The 23629-nt window shown below is 37.1% G+C and overlaps 1 protein-coding gene across 3 annotated transcripts in view; it reads right to left on the reverse strand.

Annotated features, from left to right (window-relative positions):
• The window catches only part of LOC101355222 (cytochrome b5 reductase 4), an 86064-nt gene that overhangs the window by 60356 nt on the left and 2079 nt on the right, over positions 1-23629 (reverse strand). For all 3 annotated transcript variants that reach the window (XM_004386041.1, XM_023740366.1, XM_023740367.1), the window contains exons 2-4: positions 20956-21109; positions 7062-7162; positions 3248-3329 (exon numbers count right to left, since the gene is read on the reverse strand). In XM_004386041.1, coding sequence (XP_004386098.1) covers positions 3248-3329; positions 7062-7162; positions 20956-21109 — 337 coding nt within the window. The remainder of the gene's footprint in view (positions 1-3247; positions 3330-7061; positions 7163-20955; positions 21110-23629) is intronic.

A 23629-nucleotide genomic window follows, 5' to 3' on the forward strand; every position in this document is an offset into this window, starting at 1 on the left:
CCTTGAAGACTAAGGTGCGCCTGACCCAAGCCATGGTATTTTCAATTGCATCATATACATGTGAAAGCTGGACAATGAATAAACAAGACCGAAGAAGAACTGACGCCTTTGAAATGTGTAGAAGAATCTTGAATATACCATGGATTGTCAAAAGAACAAACAAATCTGTCTTGGAAGAAGTATAACCAGAATGCTTCTTGGAAGCAAGGATGGCGAGACTATGTCTTACATACTTTGGACATGTTGTCACGAGGGATCGGTCCCTGGAGAAGGACATCATGCTTAGTAAAGTACGGGTCAGTGAAAAAGAGGAAGAACCTCAATGAGATGGACTGACACAGTGGCTGCAAGGATGGGCTCAAGCATAACATGGATTTTGAGCATGGCGCAGGACTCGGCAGTGTTTCATTCTGTAGTGCATACGGTTGCTATGAGTCAGAACCAACTGGGAGGCACCTAACAACAACAATAGTAAATTCACTGTCAATTTACTAATCACTGCTTTGTTAGTAAATCTGTCTCCCTCTGACTGTTTCTGGATCTTCTCATTGTCTTTGGTGATCTGCAGTTTCTTATTTATCTTGTTCAGGATTTGCAAAACTTTCTCTTGAGGATTTCTGACTTTTATCTATTTTGGAAAACTCTCAAGCCACCATCCCTTCAGATATTGCCCCTTCCCCAATCTCATTATTACTGCCTCTAGAAACCTAATTACAAGTGTTAGATCATATTACTCTGTCTTCCATGTCTCTTCCATATTTCTTTTATTTTGGTGAAATTCATATAACAAAATTAATCTTGTATATTTTTCTATCTTTTTTGTCTACTGAAATGGGGAACATACAGATACTAGGAACAAAATGTGCCCCATTTTGTTAATTTCTGCTGTTCTATCTTTCAGCTCACTGAACTCTTCTACTGTGTATACTCCATTTGACTATTCAGGCTATGAATTTTTATTTCATCAACTCTAGTTTTCATATCTAGAAATTCTATTTGGTTCTTTTTCAATTCTGCATAATTATTTTTAACAGTCTCCTGTTTTTTTTAACTCATGTTATCAATTGATTCTCATTTCCCTAAACATAAATATTTCAAACATAATTATTTTTATTCTGTATATGAATAACAAAATCCTAAGGGTCTAATTCTGCTGTTATTTGTTTCTGCTGATTTGTTTCCTCATGTGTTCTCTAATTTTTTATTGAATGCTCGTAAGTGTCTATACTTGTGGGAATTTTGAGGACTTTAGGTTGAAACTGTGTTCACCCATTAAATTTTACATATGCATCTGCCCGGTAACCTGGGAAACTAGTAATGAGAGGCCATTTTATTTCTTGGCTTGAGGCTTCTGAGACCACATAGGTGGTATATTTTAATCCCAATTCTTATGTGGGTACAAGTGTGGTTAAATACTCTCAGAGGAAATTTTTCTGTCCTCTTCACTACCATCTCATAAACAAGGCCAAGGCAGACAAGATACCCTAATATCTACCCATTCTTGACAGATTTTTTTTTTCAAGTCTTCCCATTTCACTGACTATATAGCCTTTCAAGAGTCCAAGGCATAAGCAGGGGTGTCAGTTTCAACTCTCTGCTTTGTCTCTTGTAACCTGTGTGAACATTAAGGTCTCCATGTAGCTCTAGCTCTAAGTTCCTAGTATCTATATAAGTGCTTGGGGAAATGAGGGCTTCAGAACTAGCTTATCACTCTGGATTGCTGCTTCCACCTATCTTTTTTTTTTTAATCTGAAGATTTCCTTGTGAAGTAAACTGCTCATTTAAAATGTCTGTCGTATTTGATCAAGCATTTTTTGGACTTATCTGTTTTTCATTTCGAGAGAGGCAAGGAGGGAAAACAGAAAAATCCATTTACTAATTTTACGTCTCCTGTGGTGTAGAAACACTAAGAAGCCTGGTATATTTTCTGAGTCATCCTTAATGTTATTATAGAAGAACACATGACCTTTAGTAACAGATTATGTAAATAAGATAAATAATATTCAAGATGAAGTAAAATTAGTCCTTTTGAAATTTAGCTAAAGCCGTATCTCTGCTGGTACGAATTGATGAATTTAGGGGCCAATTAAGAGGACAAAGGGATAAGTTTATGAACGTAAGCTAGTTTGAAAGAACTTCCAAACACAGAAATTCAAACTCATTTGCTTTTGGTATATACATATTGTTTATTTGTTTTGTAGCAATAGGTAGGAAGGAAAAGAAATAATACTTATTGAGCATCAATTATATTCACTGTGCAAGGAACTTCATTCGTGTTAATTCTTAGCCTTATGAGTCACCATACAGATTAGGAAATTGAGGCTCAAAAACAGAAACCGACCCAAAGATAACAAAAACAGTAAACTGTGGCGTCAAGTTAACCTGTGCTATTTCCATACTGCTAATTTAATTCCCTTGGAATAATGAATTACAAAACCCACTGAACTAAGTAGTAGTAGAATCTGGATGAACAAGCCAATTTATTCCTAATGTGGTTTCAAGGGTTAGCGGTCACTCAAAAGAGACAACTCCCATTCCTTCCATAGTAAAGGGTTAAAGAAAGTATTCCTGCTACTCTTTTTCTATGTCTAAAATTTTCAAAGGGTACTCTTACAAAAGAAGCTTAGGAAAGATAAGGAGAGGACATCCAACACCACCCAAGTTGTAAGGCCCCAGCTCAGAAGGTAAGGGGAAGAAACAGGTTGCAGTTTAAAAGTGGTCTCAAATAAGAACAGAGATTATTTATGTGAGGGTACAAGAAGTGGGAGGGTGCAAGGAGTAGGAGGGTACAAGGCAAAAGGGAGACAGGTTGGGAGGATGAACTTCCCGGTTTAATTTTCAGTTTTTTTTTTTTAATTTTTGAATCACGTGAATGTTCAAAACATTAAATTCTAAAAAACTAGTCTAAAAATCAACACTAACCAAGTGCACTAGCTAATCTTCTTATATAACTTTAAAACTAGATCAATAGAATAAGTGACTAATAAAAAATGAAAAGAGTAAAGTTTTTTCCCTTCCAAAATGAATTTTCTCCTCACACCATGAATTTTCTCTACAAAATAGGTCAAATTTTTAAGGTAAAACCATTATGTATTTGATTCTAAAACAGGACTGAAAATGAAGTAAAACCTTTACAGGGACTAAACTAGGGGACCAGTGAAAATGAGAAAAATACAGCAATTTATTAAAAAAGTGCACGTATGTCACACATCAAAGCCAATTTCAAGGCTGGTTTAGCACCACTTACCTTTAGAAAGAGTAGGTTTAACCGCCATTCTGCCAACCAGGCATTCTTTCAGCATGGATTCATAATTGACCCAACGATGAACCTGATATGCGAAATAAATGACAGAAAAGCAAAATGTATCTAATTCCGTAGGACATTCTAATTTTATTACAGGCAAAACTAAACATTATTAAACTGCTCTGAAAACCAGATTCCAACTCTCACTGACCCCATGTGTGTCAGAGTACTGTGCTTCACAGTGTTTCAATAGTTGATTTTAAGGAAATAGATTGCCAGGTTTTTCTTCTGAGCTACCTCTGGGTAGACTCAAACCTCCAACCTTTTGATTAGCAGCAGAACATTTTCACCATTTGCACCACCCAGGGAGATTCAATTAGACCACAAAGGAGTGACAGAAAGGCAGTATAGATAAACATTGTTTAGAACCGTGTTCTCAAACTGTCATTTGTGGAACTCTAGGGGTGTCCCTGACACCCTTTCAGGTGCCCATGGGGTCTAAAATAGTTTCATAATGATACTAAGGTACTGTTTGCCTTTTTCACTGTTTTTAGTTGCACTGATACAAAAGCACTGGTGGTTAAAACTGCTGGTGTCTTGGCACAAATCAAGGCAGTGGCACACGCCCTGTACTAGTAATCATTGTATTCTTCACCACTATGGACCCAAAGGGGTTAAAAAAAGCCAGTTTCACTTAAGAATATCCTTCATGAAGCAATGAAAATTATTTTCTTAAATCTCAACCCCTAGTACCTGTATTTTTTAATATTGTGTGTGACAAAGTGGGGAATTCTCAAAAACACTTCTGCTATAAAGTATGACAACGGTCCCCCTGAGACATAAACAACTGCTTGCTTTGAGAATTAAGCTAGGGGTGTTTTTCATGAAAGGCTATTTTTACATGAAAGAACGAGTGATAAACTATAGTTATTCAGACTTGGGTATTTGACAGACATAGTCTTGAAAATTAAGAGTGAATCTGTCACTTCAAATAAGACAACTGACAGTACTTGTTGCCATACACTACTGGCAGGAATTAAATTTAAACAAACTTTCTGGAGGACACTTTTTAAAAATACATTAAAAGCCTTAAAAGATACAGCTCTTTCACTCGGTAGTTTAGGGATTTATCTGAGAAAATATCACATATACATACACGAGGATGTAGGTACCAGGATACTCATCATAAAAAAAAAAAAAATCTGTTGTCATCGAGTCGATTCCAACTTATAGTGACCCTATAGGGCAGAGCAGAACTGCCCCATAGGGTTTCCAAGGAGCAGCTGGTGGATTCAAACTGCCGACCTTTTGGTTAGCAGCTGAGCTCTTAACCACTGTGCCACCAGGGCATCATAGCACTATTTATATTAGCAAAATACTAGAATCAACCCAAATGTTCAAGAGAAAAGGACCAGAAAAGGAAAATCACAATATATTATTCAATGGAATACAATAATGAAAAAAATCAGGTCAAAATAATATTATGTGGTATCAGAATCTTCATAGTATGTTCCTGAGTAAATAAATATACACAAAAATAGTAAATATGTAAAAAATACATATGTATATATAACAGGAACTCGTTTACTAATATAAATTGATATTTCGCTTACCACATATTTATGGAGTGTCCATTAATGTGTAAAGCACTATCTTTGGGGCAATGGGATTGGGTATAACTTAAACAGATAAATGAAGGAGTAAGATATTCAAGGAGGCAAAGATAAACAAAGTTTGCCAATCATGAGACTGGTGAAAAATGGCAGGCACTTCAGTTTGCTCAAAGCAAGAAGATGTATGTTCAGAATATCTGCCCTGATACAGCCTTTGCAGGGCTTCAAATGCCAGGCTGAAGAGTTTAAATTTATTCTACTGTCAATGGTGAGCCACTCAGAGTTACAGATCAAGGTGCTAAGATGAACGTACTTTAAGAAAACTAACCTAGCTGCCACGTGTTTTGCAAACTGGTACTGAAGGTAAAGCCATCAGGACAGATTTAAATACTGAGGCTAGAGAAGATGAGGATGACTTGGACCTAAGGCAGTGCGAATGGAGAAAAAGGGTCTAATGTTTGAAGACAGAATCCACACAACTCAGTCCCTGAGTGGATACTGGGGCACCAGTGAGAGAAGGCAAAGACTACTCAGTCATTTCAAGTCCACATTACCAGAAACAGGGAATACGGGGGGAAGGAGGAGGCAAGAGGATTGGCTGATATTATTTGAGGGCCCAGGGAGCTGAAGCTCCAACAGGTTATCAAATTGTCCATCAGGTGTTTGGAAATGCCAGACTGGAGGACAGGAGTGAAGTCTAAACAGGAGACACAGACATGACAATAAAAAGATTACTTAATATTCTTTGTACAACTCAAATACTAGGCATCAAGAAATCCTTAGATATTTAAGAATGCAAGAAGCTTCACTGTAGTTTCTAGAATATAAAGTTGTTTACTTCTGTGGTGAAAGTCATAAATAATTTAAACATCACTGGCCTTATTAAAGCCAAGGGGGAAGCAGCAGTCTGTCAACTAAAGTATTGCTTAAATCTCCAAAGAACTTAACAATATAGCAGTTTTTGTGATTTCCCCAAAACAACGAAATAAAAACTTTCCTAGATAAGATCCTTATAACCTCCTAACATTGAGGAATATAAATAAGACTAGATCTGACTAGAAATTCTTGTGGAACAGTACATTTAGCATCAGGAGGTTATGGGGCAGATAGAAAAGTACCACAAAGAAGTTCTTAGGCAAACTCTCTCAAATTTTTCTATTTGCCTTGAATTGCTAGATAGTAACAAATACCAAATGACAATGGAAACTTGTCTTAAAACAGCAAAAAGAATCTCCCACGGAGAGTGCTATTAAGACCAATGGGCAAACATGGCTCTTTTCCAACTCAGAAAGAATACTAACACATGGGATTTTGCCATGTAAGTGAAGAACATTTAAATATAATACAGATTACATTTCTGGCAACCTGGTCAAAAAATAGATCCTAAAATGGATGACAAGGTAGGAAGAACAGAAATCAGATTATATTTGGTCAGGACACAACTATAAAAATAACCAAATCTGATTCAAGTATCTCAAATGATGAAAGTATATTACTATAATACAGTTAACCATATGTGAGACAAAGGCAAATATCTATTCTTCTAAAGAATATTGTCTCAAAACAATAGTTTAACAAATTGATAGTAATTCGCATATTCTGTATGACATGTAAATAATTAAGAGCTACTGCTTGTTTTTAGTAAAAATTAGAAAAAATGTGACTAACAAATATCTTTTGAGACATCCATGCAGAATCTCTGCTATCACTCGCAGAAAAAAAACATTTTTCTAATTAGTAATCAGTCTCATCTAACTTTCTACATGGCATATGTTCAGAGCAGTAAGGTAGGCTGAGTATATAAAAATCTTCAAATGAGGAAAGACAAAGAGTGAAGAAGCTAAGTGACTTGTTAAAGTGATCCAGTAAGTTACAGATCCTACAGTTCTTTCCTCTAGTCTTCACTGTCTTCCGTAAGTCAATCATTACCATTATCAACATCAGTGAAAACCAAGTAAACACCTGACAGAAGAGGAGGCAGCAAATACTTAAGATTAGACTCCTAGACACAGGGTTAAAACTCTCTCTAAATTTTTAATCAAATAATTCAAAGGCAAGTTAAATGAACAGCTGCTACTTCTTTCTACTATGCAAAATTCTAGTCAATATATCTGAAGTTTATGCAACTATTTTCTTTCTTTCTACAAATGTCACATTGCTAAACCTAAGAGTATTCTCCCATTATAACACTTCCAGCATCTTACCTGATCAAAAAGGTCAGTGCCATCTGATCCTGCTGCTCTCATTAATTCATCTTCTCCACCAGGATGATACTCCATATATGGACTGACATTATAAACAAACCCTATATCAAAGCAAGAAGAAGTAATATCCTAAATCAACGTCTTAAAACTGTAAAAACTATGTAAGTTCCAAAAAATCTTTCCAAATACAATCTATTTAACAATCATTATTATTTTGAAGAATCAAGAACTGTAAAGGTTCTGAGATTTTACCACACTTGCAAGCTAACAAGTTAACCTGCCACAATTTCATTGTTACAGGCAGAAGACATGAGACTGCTAGGTCAAAGACAAGGAACAGTGTATTGCTTACAGCAATAGCAGTAGCTAGAACATCAGCATTTGCATCAGTTCCCTGAACCCCAACTTCCCCAGAGCTATGTGAAGAGGGTCTGGTAATACCAGTACACTGAATGGGCTGCACTGAAGGAGAGGAAGCCTGAGCTCAGGAAACCCAAATATTTTATAATTGGCAGCAAGCAAACCTGTCCTTTGTTCAGAAGGAAGAAACTATCTCTATCATCCAAGATTGGTTGTTATACAAACATCCTTGAAAATACAGTCCAGAAAAATGGCAGTCAGTGCTTCTGCTTGCAAAATGTAAAGAAATGTGAAAGACCCATAGAAAATTGCCTCCCAACACAAAGAAATGATGAAACACTGTGTATATAATTTTTAAAATATACACACACAGCACTCAGCAATAAATTTCCACTCAGTTATCCTCTACTGTTCTAGTAAGAGAATGTGATGGAAAAAAAAAAAAAATTGAGTTCACATGTATCTGTCTGACCATCTCAGCAAAGGCTGAGCAATGATGACTAGACCACTTAGGACTGCTTTGTGAAGAAAACCCAATTATTCTCTGCAGTTACCTAAGGAACATAGATTATTATTTAGATCTTAATAATACTTTTGCCTGCCAAAATATTTTTATTTCATCTATTCATAATTTTAAGTATACTTTATTTTTATCTTTTAAAAATGAGGAATAGGAAATGCCAAATACAACAGAATATCTCAATAGACAACATTCCCAAAGAAGTGAGTTGCTTTTTAATCTTTTACTTGAAAACTAGATAGTAGACAAATCTAGCCCTAAAAAACAGCTCAAGCATACAGTGAGAGTTCTTATACCCAGGACTCTCCGTTTTTCATATAACAACTTCCATGAATTTAGGTAACTTAAAATGTTCATTCTATTTCATAATGTTGGAGGGCAAGAAGACATTGAATGTCAGACCCATGAAGGGTACTGCAATCTCTCTACCAGTTTAACTTTAGAAAATAACCAAGCAGTATGAATTTCATTATAAACTCTCATAAAGGCAGGCACAAATGGAAGTTCACAGAATTTCTCTTATACCAGTATTCCAAACAAGTCTGAAAACACACACACACCCAAAAAAAACAAACAAAAAAACAAAACTGAATCCCCTCCTTTTGCCTACCCACCAAATTTAGAAGGAATTTTAATGCTTCAAAATTCACTGATCACAAATGTCAGAGGTACTGATTAGGATCGGAATTATTCCCGACAGACTTTTTAAGACAGAGGATAGCTTCTAAACAAACAGTCCCAAACTTTCTCTGCCATCAAGCTAGAGTTCTAGCGTTTAAGAACAGAAAATCTACAACACACTACCATACAACCTTCTATGATAGAATTTCTTATGTTCCAAAAAAATAGGCTGAAAGAAAAACACACAACTTGAACAGCTATCCTTGATCAATATTTAAAGCCTGGAACATACCAACTGTGTTCTTTGCTATCCCTTAGTCCTTTAGATTGGACATTATCCTCTCATAATCTTACCCTCCTTTACAATAAGACTAGGACCAGTCTGTGAATCTGAAGAACTTCCCATCCTCACTACACTCACCACAAGTAATTAAGATTGTTGATAGCTCCCCTGTCCAAGATAGGTTAGATCCAACCACACTTGGTGGTGTCAGTAATTTTTGAGTTATAGAATTTAAACCCAACCCCAAAAGGCATCTGGTGCATTTCCTCTGATCTTGAGACTCTTTCTTCCCTCTTTCTCTCCCTCCTATTACCTTCCTTCTCTCTCTTTCAAAAGCATTTCCTAAAATTTGGACCCCTGAACGCAGCAGAAGAAAAATTGAAAGATCTTGACTTTATACTTTTCTTTCATGCTTTATTATATCCCATTGTACTACATATGGCTTTTAGAAAGCTCATCTCACATGTGCAAAGTTCTAGCCTCCTATGAGTTCTTACCCCTAGAACTTTAGAAACTAAATTTGCAATCTTCCGAATTTTGCAGCAATACAATTTTATTAACTTCTTCCTACATCTCCAACTGCTCAGGTATGGCAGATATGAGCACCTGATTGCCCATTAAGTAGAAATAAATAATATTTATGAACAGACCTAATCTCAATTTGATGGTAGTCTATTAATACATTAAGAAGAAAAATGGGCAGGAATAGATTCATGGAGACACCAATCCTGAACCTGAATGGTGTAAAAACTGGGCTGTGACCAAGGTCCTCTTACAGCTTTTAGATCAATTACATGGATGACCTTCAGTGGCAGAGGGGGATTTAGGCTGGGGAGATATATATATATATATATATATGTCACAGTGAAACCTGTGAGAGCCGGAACTTGATGGCACTGCCTTGTTTTTCCAGGTCTCTCAAGTTTTCTGCCTTTGACAGAGCACAGTCTTACCACTTTTTCATTGCTCGTTTTAGTGGAAAACATTTGAGTTTTCCTTCTCTGAGAGGTTCCATCTTTCACAGGTTTTACTATAAACCCACAGCCACTGAGTCGACTCTGCCTCACAGCGACCCTACAGGAGAGAGTGGAACTGCCCCACTGGGTTTCCAAGGCTGTAATCTTAACAGCAGCAGACTGCCACATCTTTCTACCGTGGAGCTACCGGTGGGTTCAAACCACCGACCTTTCGGTTAGCAGCAGAGTGATTAACCAATGCACTATCAGGGCTCCATACACACACAGACACCTACATACATATATATACACACACACACACACACACACACACACACACACACATATGTATCTTTTTTTATGTTGAAAATTTATTTTTGTTTTTTAAACTCTAACTTGGAGTAGGCACAAGAAAAAGACTGAGTACTGTTAGAAAAAGCAACTTACTAAAACTAAAATACAGCATTTGTATGAGGAAGATATACTCACATTTCTAAAGAAATCATTTTTTAAATGCCCTAGCAATATTTAGGGATACACTTTACAGCTAATTCACTCTAGCGGCTGCGGTACAACTGAAAGTACACATTCAGAACAACAGCTACATAGTTTCTTTACAAAATGTACTAGTAGTAGTTGTTCTAATATTTTTCACATTAAATCTTCTCTTTTGTGTTATATGTCTAGAACTCTGGGCTCTCAAATGAGTTTTTAGAAGAAAATTACCCTTTTAAAATTACCACTTAGTATTTTTTATTGCCAGAAACTTATACTGTCAATTCAGTCACAGAATGATAAAAACTTAAGAATGGGGAGAATTCACAAAGCAATTTAAATTTAGCGTGGCCTTTCATCCAGTGCAGGATTCACCTTCACAGTATCGATGGAGAGAGTGTCATCCAGCATCTGCTTCGACATTTCAGTGTCTAGGAGCTTACCATTGTTTTAAAAGCTTAGTTCAAGGATCAATTCCTTTTTTATACCTGAAAACTAAAGTTCCCATTTTACACACACAGATCTTTTTCCATCTTGGCAAACACCATCTATAGTTTTTCATGTATAACTTTTACATTCATTTATAATTTAAACCCCCAACTGCTACTGATAAAGACTTACAATAAAATATTTACCTTTAACTTTGTATAAAACTATAAAATTTTTAAAAATCAATATATGTAGAAGAAAATATACCAGTTGCCTAAGCCAGCTAAACAGTATTATTGTGATTGAGCATTAAATGTAGTCCTGAACTTCCTAGATGCCAAGGCCAAAAGAGACACTAATAATAGCTGACTATCTGATTTAAATTTTTTTTTTTTTTCCCAAAGACTTGTTAGTTCTTTAAAAAGGAGAAACTTTCCCGATAGTGTAAAGAATTATGTCCTTATATAGGGGACACTGATCACATAATAGATAGGATAATTTAACAATGTACAGAAACATTCTTCATGAGTACATTCCCACTTTCCCCACAGGTATGTGCCAAGGGCAAATTAGTAAATCATAAAACAATGATGTACTTGCTGTAAGAAAGCTAACAAGGACCTTGCATGTGGTTTTCTGATATTCTAACTTATAAAAAGATGAACTTAAACTACCAAGACAAATAAATTAATAGTGTGTCCCTTAGAATAGTTTCTTAAAATGCAGATTCTGTTTCAATAGGCCTGGGATGGGACCCAAGATTCTGCATTTCTAACAAGCTCCTACCAATGTGGATCACACTCTTAATTAGCAAGGCAGGAGAACAGGCTATATAGTCTGAATTTTAATCATCTCTGCTGGGCCCCTAAAGTAACTTAGAAGCTTAAACCTTGTGTTTGTGGTATCTCCCATATGATGTTATCTCCATAAGGTGCAGGGTCAACTACCAAGACAATTTTTAGGCCTTTAATAGTAGCTGGATAGCCATAGGTTTGACGTTACTGTCTCTGACTGAAGACCTGAAATTTTACATCTATAATGATAATGCACACATCACATCAAATGGATTTTTATGGTACAGAGATATAAAACTTGCACAAATATTTTTTTTTTACTCAGGGATCAAAACATTAAATAAATCCTTAAATTATGCTGACGGGTTGTTGCACAATGGGAAAAATGAAAACTAAGATTTACTGAAGACTATTATACTACGTAATCTGTTTCTTCATAAATGTGATATCATTAAATCCTAACAATCCTGGAAAATAGTTATTATCAACCCCATTCTTATATATAGGAAAATGGAGGCTCAGGAGTGTCTGTTCAAAGAGCACATAGATTGTTGGCGGTAAAAGTGAAAATTCAGACCCATTCACATGAATGAATACTACCTCACCATAAAACTTAGAAGACTATTTACTGTCAAGGGAAAATGTTTATGGTAATTTTTTAAGGGAAAATAAGGAAAAGATGGGAAGTATTTTCACATTAAACATATTATCAGTGGGCAGAAATGGGTGGGAGATGCCCTAATCCACCTCCACCCTCTCCTGGGGCTGGCAACCAGGGCAGGGAGGAAAACCAGGAGTGGTACAACTGCCGAAATTGCTCTGAATCCTTACAAACAGCAACAGGAAAGGGAGTGCCCACATTTTCCCAGCTTGAGATTCCTATTTCTAAGATTTCCATCTACATAGGGAAATCAGTGTCAGTAGAAACCAGACAAAACATAGTTACTGTCTTAGTTATCTAGTGCTCCTATAACAGAAATATCACAGATGGATGCTTTAACAAACAGAAGTTTATTCTCTCACAGTTTAGGAGGCTAGAAGTCCAAATTCAGGGTGCCAGCTCCAGGGGAAGGCTTTCTCTCTTTGTTGGCTCTGGGGGAAGGTCCGTGTCATCAATCTTCCCCAGGTCTAGGAGCTTCAGGGCAGGAGCCCTGGATCCAAAGGATGCACTGGCTCCCAACTCGTCTTTCGTGGTAGTATGAGGTCCCTCTTCTCTCTGCTCACTTCCCTCTCTTATATCTCAAAAGACACTGAATCAACATACAACCTAATCTTGTAGATTGAGCCCTGCCTCATTAACATAACTGCCTCTAATCCTGCCTCGTTAATATCATAGAGGTACGATTTACAATACACAGAAAAATCACATCAGATGACAAAATGGTGGACAATCACACAATACTGAGAATCATTGCCTACTCAAGTTGATACACATTTTTGGGGGACAGAATTCAATCTATTACCTAAAATTGACTTTGACTAAAGTTAGCAGGAAAAGTAACTCCTCTTATCAGATTCTTGTCACTAATGACATTGAAAGAGTATAAACCATTTTGGTACAGCCGCTGTGAAAAAGTTTGGCAGTTCCACAAAAAGCCGAATGTAGAATTACCATGTTGTGGTTGTTGTTAGGTACCACTGAGTCACTTCCAACTCAGAGCAACCCTACGTATGACAGAAAGAAACACTGCCCGGTCCTGCACTAAGGATTATCCCAGGACCCAGCAATTCCACTCTAAGGTATATACCTAAAAGACCCGAAAGCAGCTATACAAACAGACAAACGTACACCAATGTTCACTGCAGTACTTTTCACAACAGTCAAATGGTGGAAACAAACAAAATGCCCATCAACTCATGAATGGGTAAACAAAATGTGGTATATACATACCGTGGAATGTTACTCAGCCATAAAGAGAAATGAAGTCCTCATACATGATACAACATGGATGAACCTAAAAAACATCATGCTGAGTGAAATAAGTCAGTCACAAAAGAACAAATACTGAATGATCTCACTCATATGAAACAAGCAAATACATAGAAACCAAAAATCAGTGGTTACAATAACCCAATAAAAAATGGGCAAAGGATATGAACAGACACTTCACCAAAGAAGACATTCAGGTGGCTAAAAGATACATGAGGAAATCCTCATGATCATTAGCCATTAGAGAAATGCAAATCAAAACTACAATGAGCTACCATCTCATCCCAACAAGGCTAGCATTAATCCAAAAAACACAAAATAATAAAGGTTGGAGAGGTTGTGGAGAGACTGGAACACTTATACACTGATGGTGGGAATGTAAAATAGTACAACCACTTCGAAAATCAATTTGGTGCTTCTTTAAAAAGCTAGAAATAGAAGGACCATATGATCCAGCATTCCTACTCCTTGGGATATATCCTAGAGAAATAAGAGCCGTCACACAAATGTTCACTGAAGCACTGTTCACAATAGCAAAAAGATGGAAACAACTTAGGTGCCCATCAATGGACGAACAGATAAACAGATCACGGTATATTCATACGATGGAATACTACAAAAAAATAAAGAACAATGAGAAGGCAAAAACGGACAGGAGCTGGTTGAATGGACACAGGAAATTCGGAATGGAAAGGAGGAGTGTGCTGTCACATTATAGGGAGAGCAACTAGAGTCACATAACAATGTGTGTATAAATTTTTGTATGAGAAACTAATCTGAACTGTAAACTTTCACTTAAACCACAAAGAAAAAAAATTAGTGGTTACCAGGAATGAGAGGGAGAGGGAAAGAGGAGATTTTGCTTAGGGTACATTGAGTATATGTTAATGGTGGTGGAATAATGTGAAAAAGGATTAGCGAGAATGGTTGTACAACTTGAAGAATTTCACTGTAGAAAACTATAGTTTTACAACTATCAGCATAATCAATTTTAGAACACTTTCATCATACCAAAAAGAAACCTTGCACCCATTAGCAGTCACTTCCCAGTCTCATTCCCCACCCCCAGCCCTAGACAACCACTAATCCTACTTTCCGTCTCTATTGTGGTTGTTGTTGTGTACCATGGAGTCGATTCCGACTCACAGAGACACTATTAGGGCCGAGTAGAACTGTCCCATAGGGTTTCCAGGCTGTAATCTTTATGCGAGCAGGCAGGTCTTTTCTCCCACGGAGCCAGTGGAAGTTTTGAATCTCCAACCTTTCATTTAGCAGCCAAGTGCTTAACCACTGCACCACCAGGGCTCCTTATACATTTGCCAATTCTAGATATTTCATATAAATGGAATCATACATTATGTGGCATTTTGTGTTTGGCTTTATACCACATTTTGTTTATCCATTCCTCCATTAATGGACATTTGAGTTTTTCCCACCATTTGGTTATTACAAATAATGCTGCTATGAACATGAATGTACAGGTTTTTGTGTGGACATGTTTTCATTTCTCTTGGGTACATAGCTAGGAGTGAAACTGCTGAGACATATGGTAACCTATGTTTAACCTTGTCAGGAACTGCTCGTTCTTTCCGGCAGTATATGAGGGTTATTTAAGATAATACATAGTAGTTTATTATTTTTAAATTAATTTAAAACTTTTCTTTTAAACTCAATTTAAATTTCTAAAAGGTAAATATTAACATAGATATAACTATAACAAACAAAAGATGTTTGGGGTATTCAATAAATTTTAAGAATAAAGGGATTCTGAGACAACTGCTATAAGTAAAAGTAATAATTTTATAATCAGATCAAAAAATAATTTTTCTTTTAAAATTCAAAAACAGATTTAACTCCAAGTCCCCATTCTATATCCATTCAACAAAAATGTAATGCCTATCATGTATTTATCAGGTACTGTTTCACAATACCACAATATTCCGACTTATTTCAACTATTTACCACTGTTTATTTTGTAGACGCTACTTAACAAATGAAGGAAAAAGGTACGTTCACACAGTAAAATCATGGTGTATTTAACTGCATTACAAAGGTCCATCTGTGTAAGTATCGTGGCTACTTTGCCATCTTGTGTTCAGTAAAGAAACTGCATGTTATTTTCATTATCTTACATCCACTGATTTTTATCTAGTTCTATTAATTGCTGAGAGAGGATGTTAAAATATCCAACTGTGACGGTGGACTTTTACTTCATCCTTCAATTTTATTAATGTTCGTTTCATGTATTTTGAAGCTTTGTTATCAGGCATATGCAGTCTTCCCAATGAACGGATCTTTTTATATTTACTGGAAGATAAAGAAAGAAAGAAAAAACAGAGGATGTAAAAGAACGTAATACAAGCAATGATTCAAGGTTACAGAGGAAGCTAGTGACGGCTCACAAGAGCATCAAGGGACTAGCTTTAGAAAAGGAATGTCTTAGAAAGAAGGATGTCTTTGAAACGAGTATGTCTTTCTGATGCAACAAACAGAGAAGAAAGAGTACTACAAAACCTAAATTAAACAGATAACAAGAGAATATTATAAACAACTTTATGCCAACATATTCAACAACTTAGACAAAATAAATTCACTGAAAACACAACTGGTAAAAACTGACACAAGAAGAATAGAAAATTTGAATAGCCCTATATGCCTCTTAAAAATTGAATTTGTAACCAAAATTTCCCCAAAAGAACAACAATGAATCTGCGCAACATCTCACAACATGGATAAATCTGGAGGGTGTTATGCTGAGTGAAATAAGTCAATCACAAAAGGACAAATACTGTATAAGGCCATTACTATAAAAACTCATGAAAAGGTTTGCACACAGAAAGAAACAATCTTTGATGGTTACAATGGAGGGGAGGGGCAGGGAGGGAAAAACACTAAATAGACAATAGATAAGTGGTAACTCTGGTGAAGGGTTAAGGCAGTACACAATACTGGGGAAGTCTGTACAACTTGACCAAGGCAAAGTCATAGAAGTTTCATAGACACACCCAAACTCCCTGAAGGACCGAATTACTGGGCTGAGGGCTGGGGAACCACGGTCTCGGGGACATCTAGCTCAACTGGCATAACATGGTTTATAAAGAAAATGTTCTACACCCTACTTTGCTGAGTAGCGTCTGGGGTCTTAAAAACTTCTGAGTGGCCATCTAAGATACTCTGTTGGTCCCACCCCATCTGGAACAAGAGAGAATGAAGAAAACCAAAGACACAAGGGGAAGACTACTCCAAAGGACTAATGGACCACAACTACCACAGCCTCCATCAGACTGAGTCCAGCACAACTAGATCATGCTCGGCCACCACCACCGACTGCTCTGACAGGGATCACAAAAGAAGGTCCCAGACAGAGATGGAGAAAAATTTGGAACAAAATTCTAACTTACAAAAAACATCAGACTTACTGGTCTAACAGAGACTGGAGAAACCTTGAGAGTATGGCTCCGAGACACCCTTTTAGCTCAGTAATGAAGTCACTCCTGAGGTTCACCTTTCAGCCAAAGATTAGACATGCCCATAGAACAAAATGAGACTAAATGGGCACACGAGCCCAAGGGCAAGGATGAGCAGGCAGGAGGCAACAGGAAAGCTGATAATAGGGAACCCAAGGTTGAGAGGGGGAGAGTGTTGACATGTCGTGGAGTTGGTAACCAATGTCACAAAACAATACGTGTACTAATTGTTTAATGAGAAGCTAGTTTATTCTGTAAACCTTCATCTAAAGTACAATTGAAAAAAAAAAGACTGGACTTACTGGTCTGACAGAGACTGGAGAAACCCTGAGAGTATGGCCCCCGGATTCCCTTTTAACTCAGTACTAAAGTTACTCCTGAGGTTCACCCTTCAGCCAAAGATTACATAGGCCATAAAACAAACAATAATACATGTAGCTCAACCATGTATATGAGACTAAATGGGCACATCAGCTCAGGGCAAGGACAAGAAGGCAGAAGGGGCAGGAAAGCTGGACGAATGGAAATGGGGAACTCAAGGTTGAGAAGGGGAGAGTGCTGACACATCGTGGGGTTGGCAACCAATGTCACAAAACAATTTGTGTATTGTTTAATGAGAAACTAATTTTCTCCATAAACCTTCATCTAAAGTGCAATTAAAAAAAAAATTCCCCACAAAGAAAATTCATGACCTCACAGATAAATTCTAGCAAACATCTAAGATAGGAAAGGGGAACAGTTTTACAAAAGCTCTTCCAGAAAAAAAGAGGAGGGAATACTCCCTGTGGTGGCTTTTTTTTTTTTTTAATGTGTCAACTTGGCTAGGCTACAGTTCCCAGTTATTCAATCAAACACTAATGGAGGTGCTGCTGCAAAGCAAAGCAAACATAAAGTCCCTAATCAGTTGACTATAAGTAAGGAAGACTACCTTGAGTGAGCCTGACATAATCAGTTGGGAGGCCTTAAAAGCAAGGCTAAGGCCTTCCTAGCAGAGAGAAGAAATTCTGCCCGTGGACAACAGATTTAATCTATGCCTACAGGATTCCAACCTGTTCACGATCTTCCCTTCCTGACAGCCTACTCTACAGTCTTCCAAGTAATTAAGCGTAAATCAATCATCATTATTAACACTGGCTACATACTTCCATAAAACATATCATACCACAATAAAAACAAAGTCTGATTTAAGCTATACAGAGGTCTCACAGACAAGTGATGTACACGTTTGCTCAAAGCTTCACGTACTTGTAAATCACCTTTAGTTCCTGAGAGAAAGATAGACAGCAATAAGGGAGAAAACTACAAAAGCATGAATTAATGTTAAATTCAACAAGATTTCTGACAAAGCAGTACCCCCCATTCTCTCAAATTTCCAGATAATTATTCTTATGCATTACAATCATTACATACGTTACAGAAAATGGTGAGACTAAAATAAACAAACTAGGGACTCCATGTATCTGCCCTAGAGATCACTGCAGGCCAATACCCACATTTTACTGTGGAGAGAGCTGAGGTTCAGAGAGTGCCTGCTGCCAGCCAAGTGCTCTTTCCACATCACCACTGTTAGGAATGTGACCAGGTTCAGCACATTTGAAGATGATGCAGAACTGCTGCTACATACTCAAAAAAGAAAGTAGTCCCCAAAATATTATATTTAAAAACCACATCAAATTGTACATTTTCTAAGGTTTCTTGAAGAAATTCATTTTTCTGCCTCAACCTTATCAGCTGAATTTAGACCTGATCTAAAAATGGAGCAACTGTTAGAAAATGAAGAATTCAATATTTAACAAAAGAAAAAAAATGACACCATGCGTCCCTGTAGTACAGCTTTGATTAAAACTTAGGTCGAAACAGATCTCTGACATTCAAAGCTAAAGTCAGCATACATTCCTCCTTGAAGGTGCTATCGGAGATACTTTAAATTAAGACTGCTAAGAAGAAAAAGACAACTACATTTAGTCATGTGCTTTCTTTGATTTCCATCTGGGGACATGTTACAAATTGCCAGTACGCTGTTCATCTCACACTCATCCTACTATCCATTGTCTTTGTCAATATCCTGGTTCAGCTCCTATTACCATCTGTATGTACTACTGTAATGAGTTAAATGCTTTCCTTGTCCCATTTCAATTCACAAATTAATCTCTCCAAGGTATACTCTGCTCACACTGTGCCTACATTCAAATCTCTCCAGTAGTTCACGACGCCACTTAAATTAAGAACACCTTTCCCTCACTCTGGCTTTCAAGATCCTCCACAATCTGACCTAGCCTGCCTTTCCAGTCTTCTTTCTTATAATTCTGCAGCCAGTAGCCTAAGCTCCAGAACATACCTCAAGTTTCTCTGTGTCTGCACCTTTGTTTTGGCCCTTCCCTCCACTTGGATATACTCCCTCATCATTTCCTGTTGACAGCCTGTCCAGTGCTTCAAGGCTGATTTCCACCACAAAAAACAAATCAAAACCAAACCTGTTGCTGTAGAATCAATTCCAACTTACAGCAACCCTATTAAGACAGAGTAGAACTGCCCTATAGGGTTTCCAAGCAGTGGCTGGTGTATTCGAATTGCTGACCTTTTGTTAGCAGTGAAGCTCTTAACCACTGCACCACCAGGCATCCCTGATTTTCCTAGCCCCCGTGTCTGCCTCGCTTCAATCTGGTATCACTTTCTTTGTAGTCCTCCTATGGCACAAAGTCTTCATTCAGCCTTGTTTTGTCTAACAAGCCTTCATTCAGGCTTGTCCAACCTACTAGAGTAGAAGCTCGAAGTGCAGGGCCTAAACTGAATGAGTGTTTCTTGACAAAATCAAAAACCCAAATTCTGTCCAAAAAAAAGACTGTTAGTTTTGCAAAACGCGAAAAAGCTTTATTATTGATAGAGTAGAACAACATTTCCCAACAGAAACTTTTTTAAAAAGCTATGTTTAAATCACGACCTTATCAGAAGAGGTACCATACATTCAGATTATTGAAAGAGATATTTAACTGGGAGAAGTATGTATATTACTTTTCAAACACAGCAACCCAGTCCCCATGAATACATCAAATAAACAATAAAGTACTACTGTATTATAGTGCTTCATTTATCTAATATCACCAGGAAACGAAAAGTTCACATAAGTGAATTTTCTTGAGAAGTGGCTTTCTACTGTAGAAACAGAACTCGACATGCCTGTAGCCTAGGCCAGCTGAGGGACGCTCCCAGGAAACTGACCTCCAGTTTACCCAGTCTAGCAGACAACACTTAGCCAGAGAGGCGAGGTGGCTTTGAGCAATAAAGGACACACTTCTGTCTCTCTTTAGATAGAAAATAGTGGTCATACTTAACCATGTCTGGATGACTCAAGGGCATCACTATGGATGCCCACTGTATAGTTCTATACTCTTCATGATTTTTGCTCCCCTCCAAGATGGCAGGTTATTGGTTAGCATGATGTCTGCTTTTATTATCTACCCTCCTATCACTCTGCTCTCTCCTTCCAATATACCCATTTCTAGTTTGGGGCCTCTAATTTACTGCATGCTGGAAAAATCAGGTAACTACTCTTGCTAAGACATATTCAATAAATAACAATAAAAACTTCTGCAAGTGTGAATGAAGGTTCTTAGGAAAGAATCTTTAATGCAGGGTTTTCTGATTTACTACAGATTCTCAGAAATATTTTTTTTTCCTGACAGAATTTTGTTACAAGGCACTGAGGTGGGAAGTTACTCAATATAAACTGGATGTTACTTAACTACTTTGGCATTAAATTGGCCAATATCTGTTTCCTTTCAAAGAGAATTCAGTATAGGGATGCTAGGAAAAAAAAAATCTCATTTCAGAAGTTCGCTGTTTTCTGAATCACAATGTAAACTATTAAGGAATAAATACTGTCCAAAGTCAGAATTTTATCATTTACTGTCCAGTAAAAGGCACATTTCTGTTTAATTGTGAGCCATATCACCAAATAACATAATCAAGGAATTATACAGCATTATAGTTTGAAAGTGAAACCGATTATTTTTTGAAGTACATAAGAAATACCACCTACCTCTTATGCATATCCAACAATCATCTTTTTTGTTGTGTTTTTTAAGTTCTTCTTCAGTTACATCAATTAACCTTCCTTTCAATCCTGTTAGGTCCTTTCCACTTTTGGTCAGTCGAATCCAATCCATAAGACTTCTACCCGGTTTTAAAGGAACCTAAAAAAGGAAAAGGGAAGAATTCAATTTGGCTTCAATTTCCTGGCTTTCCCTTCTGCCTGTTGCTTGTCTTCAGGCTACTTCAATACTCTTATTCCTGTTAAAAAAAAGATAATAAAACACAAATCTAACAAGTCTACAAATCCTCTTACAGCTTTAGGAGGCTGTCAGACTGTTTTTGCTGTATTAGAATTATAAATAGAACATTACTTAAAATATCTGGGCTATCAGGCAGGACTTAGACTGTCACACAAATTATCATCATAATGTATAATAGGAAGAGTACTGAACCTGGAGGCAGAAAACAAGTTCTGATTCTGGCTCTGCCACTAATTTGCTACAGAACTTTGGAAAGTCCCTTATTTCTTTGGACCAAAATATTTTCACCTTAAAAATCAAAACAGCTTATAAAATAAACAATATATCACCCGTGAGTACTGTGCTCCCTTAAATAATCAACTATAATGGTCAACATTTACCCTAAAGCAAAGATGAGATGGTAAGGAAGGGCAGGGAAGCTAGATTAATGGAAATGGAACAAACAGAATGGAAATAATGAGAATGCTGACAAACTGTGAAAAATGTAACCAATCACAGAACAATTTGTATAAGAATTGTTAAATGGGAACCCAATTTGCTGAGGAAACTTCCACCTAAGATACAATAAAATATTATTTAAATATATATATATTTAAAAAGAAAAAAAAAGCAAAATATTTGATACAAGACAAGGTAAACAACTGGCTAACACTGAGATTCTGGATAGTCAATATAAACAGAATATTAGAAATCAAGAGGCAACAATCTGTTTTCTAAGAACGCACTGAAAAACAAAGATAATCAAATAATGGAAAATAATAAAACTGTAACACTCAGGGCCAGTTAACCAATTGCAATCAAGTCAATTCCAACACAAGGCAACTCCGTGTGTGTCAGAGTAGAACTATATTCCAGAGTTTTCAATGGCTGATTTTTTAAAAAGTTCACCAGGCCTTTCTTCCAAGGTGCCTCCAGGTAGACTCTAACCTTCAACCTTTCAGTTAGCAGCAAAAGAGTTGATTGGCAAACTAAGGCCTGTGCCTATTTCTGGATGGGCCTTGGGCTAAGAATAGTTTTTACATGTGTGGTGGTTAGTGGTAGAGGCAGTAGTGATGATGGACCTCAAAGCCTAAAATATTTATTAGTGTTGAACCCTGCCTAGAGAATTTGATAATGGGATTCTTTTTTAAAAACAAAAACAAAATACATTTTCAAGACTTGTTAGATGAGCGGTATTATTAGTATTTCAACCAGCTAAGACAATGTAGTGGAAATTTTTCAAGATTTCTCTATGGGACAGGACTATTGTCTAAACTTGTATCATTAGTTTCTATAACATAGTACCAACAGAATATGTAATATAAAAGCAGGCATACTCAAGGAAGTATATACAGCTCATTCTCCTGAATTATACCTATTATGGGTGTTCATTTCCCCCAAAATATCCAATAGATCCGTGTGCCTTGCCAATCTGTACTGTCCCATTCTTATCATCATTGAAACTCTTTAGGTCTCTCGGTTCCAATAAATGAAGTAACATGTGAGCAAGCGATCTTTCCCATCCCAAACCAAAATCACTGGTCTCTCTTCATTCTATAATTCACAGGGTAGCTAAAGTGATCTTTTGGAAATGCAAATCTAATCACATGCTCTCCGTCCTTCAGTGGCTCCCCACATTACCATTAAAAAAAAAAAAACCAAACCGGTTGCTGTTGAGTCAGTTCCGACTCATGGCAATTCCATGTGTTACAGAGTAGAACTGCTCCACAGAGTTTTCTTGGCTGTGATCTTTACGGAAACAGATCACCAGGCCTTTCTTCTGCAGCAACCTTTAGGTCAGTAGGTTAGCACAACCATTTGTGCCACCCAGGGACCTCCACATTACCTTATAATGTTTAAATTCCTTAGAGTAGTTTACCAGGCCCTCATAATCTGGTCATAGTTTACCTCGGTAGCTCCATGCTTTAACTTCTACTCCATTTTTAGCCAAATAGGAACTAATTCCTTGACTGCTATCAAGAAGTTGTTCACAAGTGCTGCTTCCTCCCCGCACCCTCCACAGACATTTCCTCCAGAAGCCTTCTCTGACCCCAACTCCCAACTGGTCATAACACCTTGCTATATAGTACTTATGCCATTATAATTGTCCATTTACTAATCTGTGTAGCCTATGACAATGAACTCCTTGAAATCAGAGATCACAATTCCAGCATATGTTAGGTTCTCAATGAATACTGATTTACTACTAGTAGTTGTAGAAATAATAACAGCAATCACACACTGAGTGCACAATCTCTGCCAGGCGATGAGCTAAGGGCTTTACCCAACAATTCCTGAGATTTGAATGAAAGCCTAAGGGCAAGTAACATTTACTGAGCCCTGGTGGTGTAGTAGTTAAGGGATACAGCTGCTAACCAAAAGGCTGGCAGTTTGAATCCACCAGGTGCTCTTTGGAAACCCTATGGGGCAGTTCTACTCTGT

The sequence above is a fragment of the Trichechus manatus genome, unplaced genomic scaffold, assembly GCF_000243295.1.
Source record: "Trichechus manatus latirostris isolate Lorelei unplaced genomic scaffold, TriManLat1.0 scaffold00154, whole genome shotgun sequence".
In the NCBI taxonomy this organism is placed as follows: Eukaryota; Metazoa; Chordata; class Mammalia; order Sirenia; family Trichechidae; genus Trichechus; species Trichechus manatus.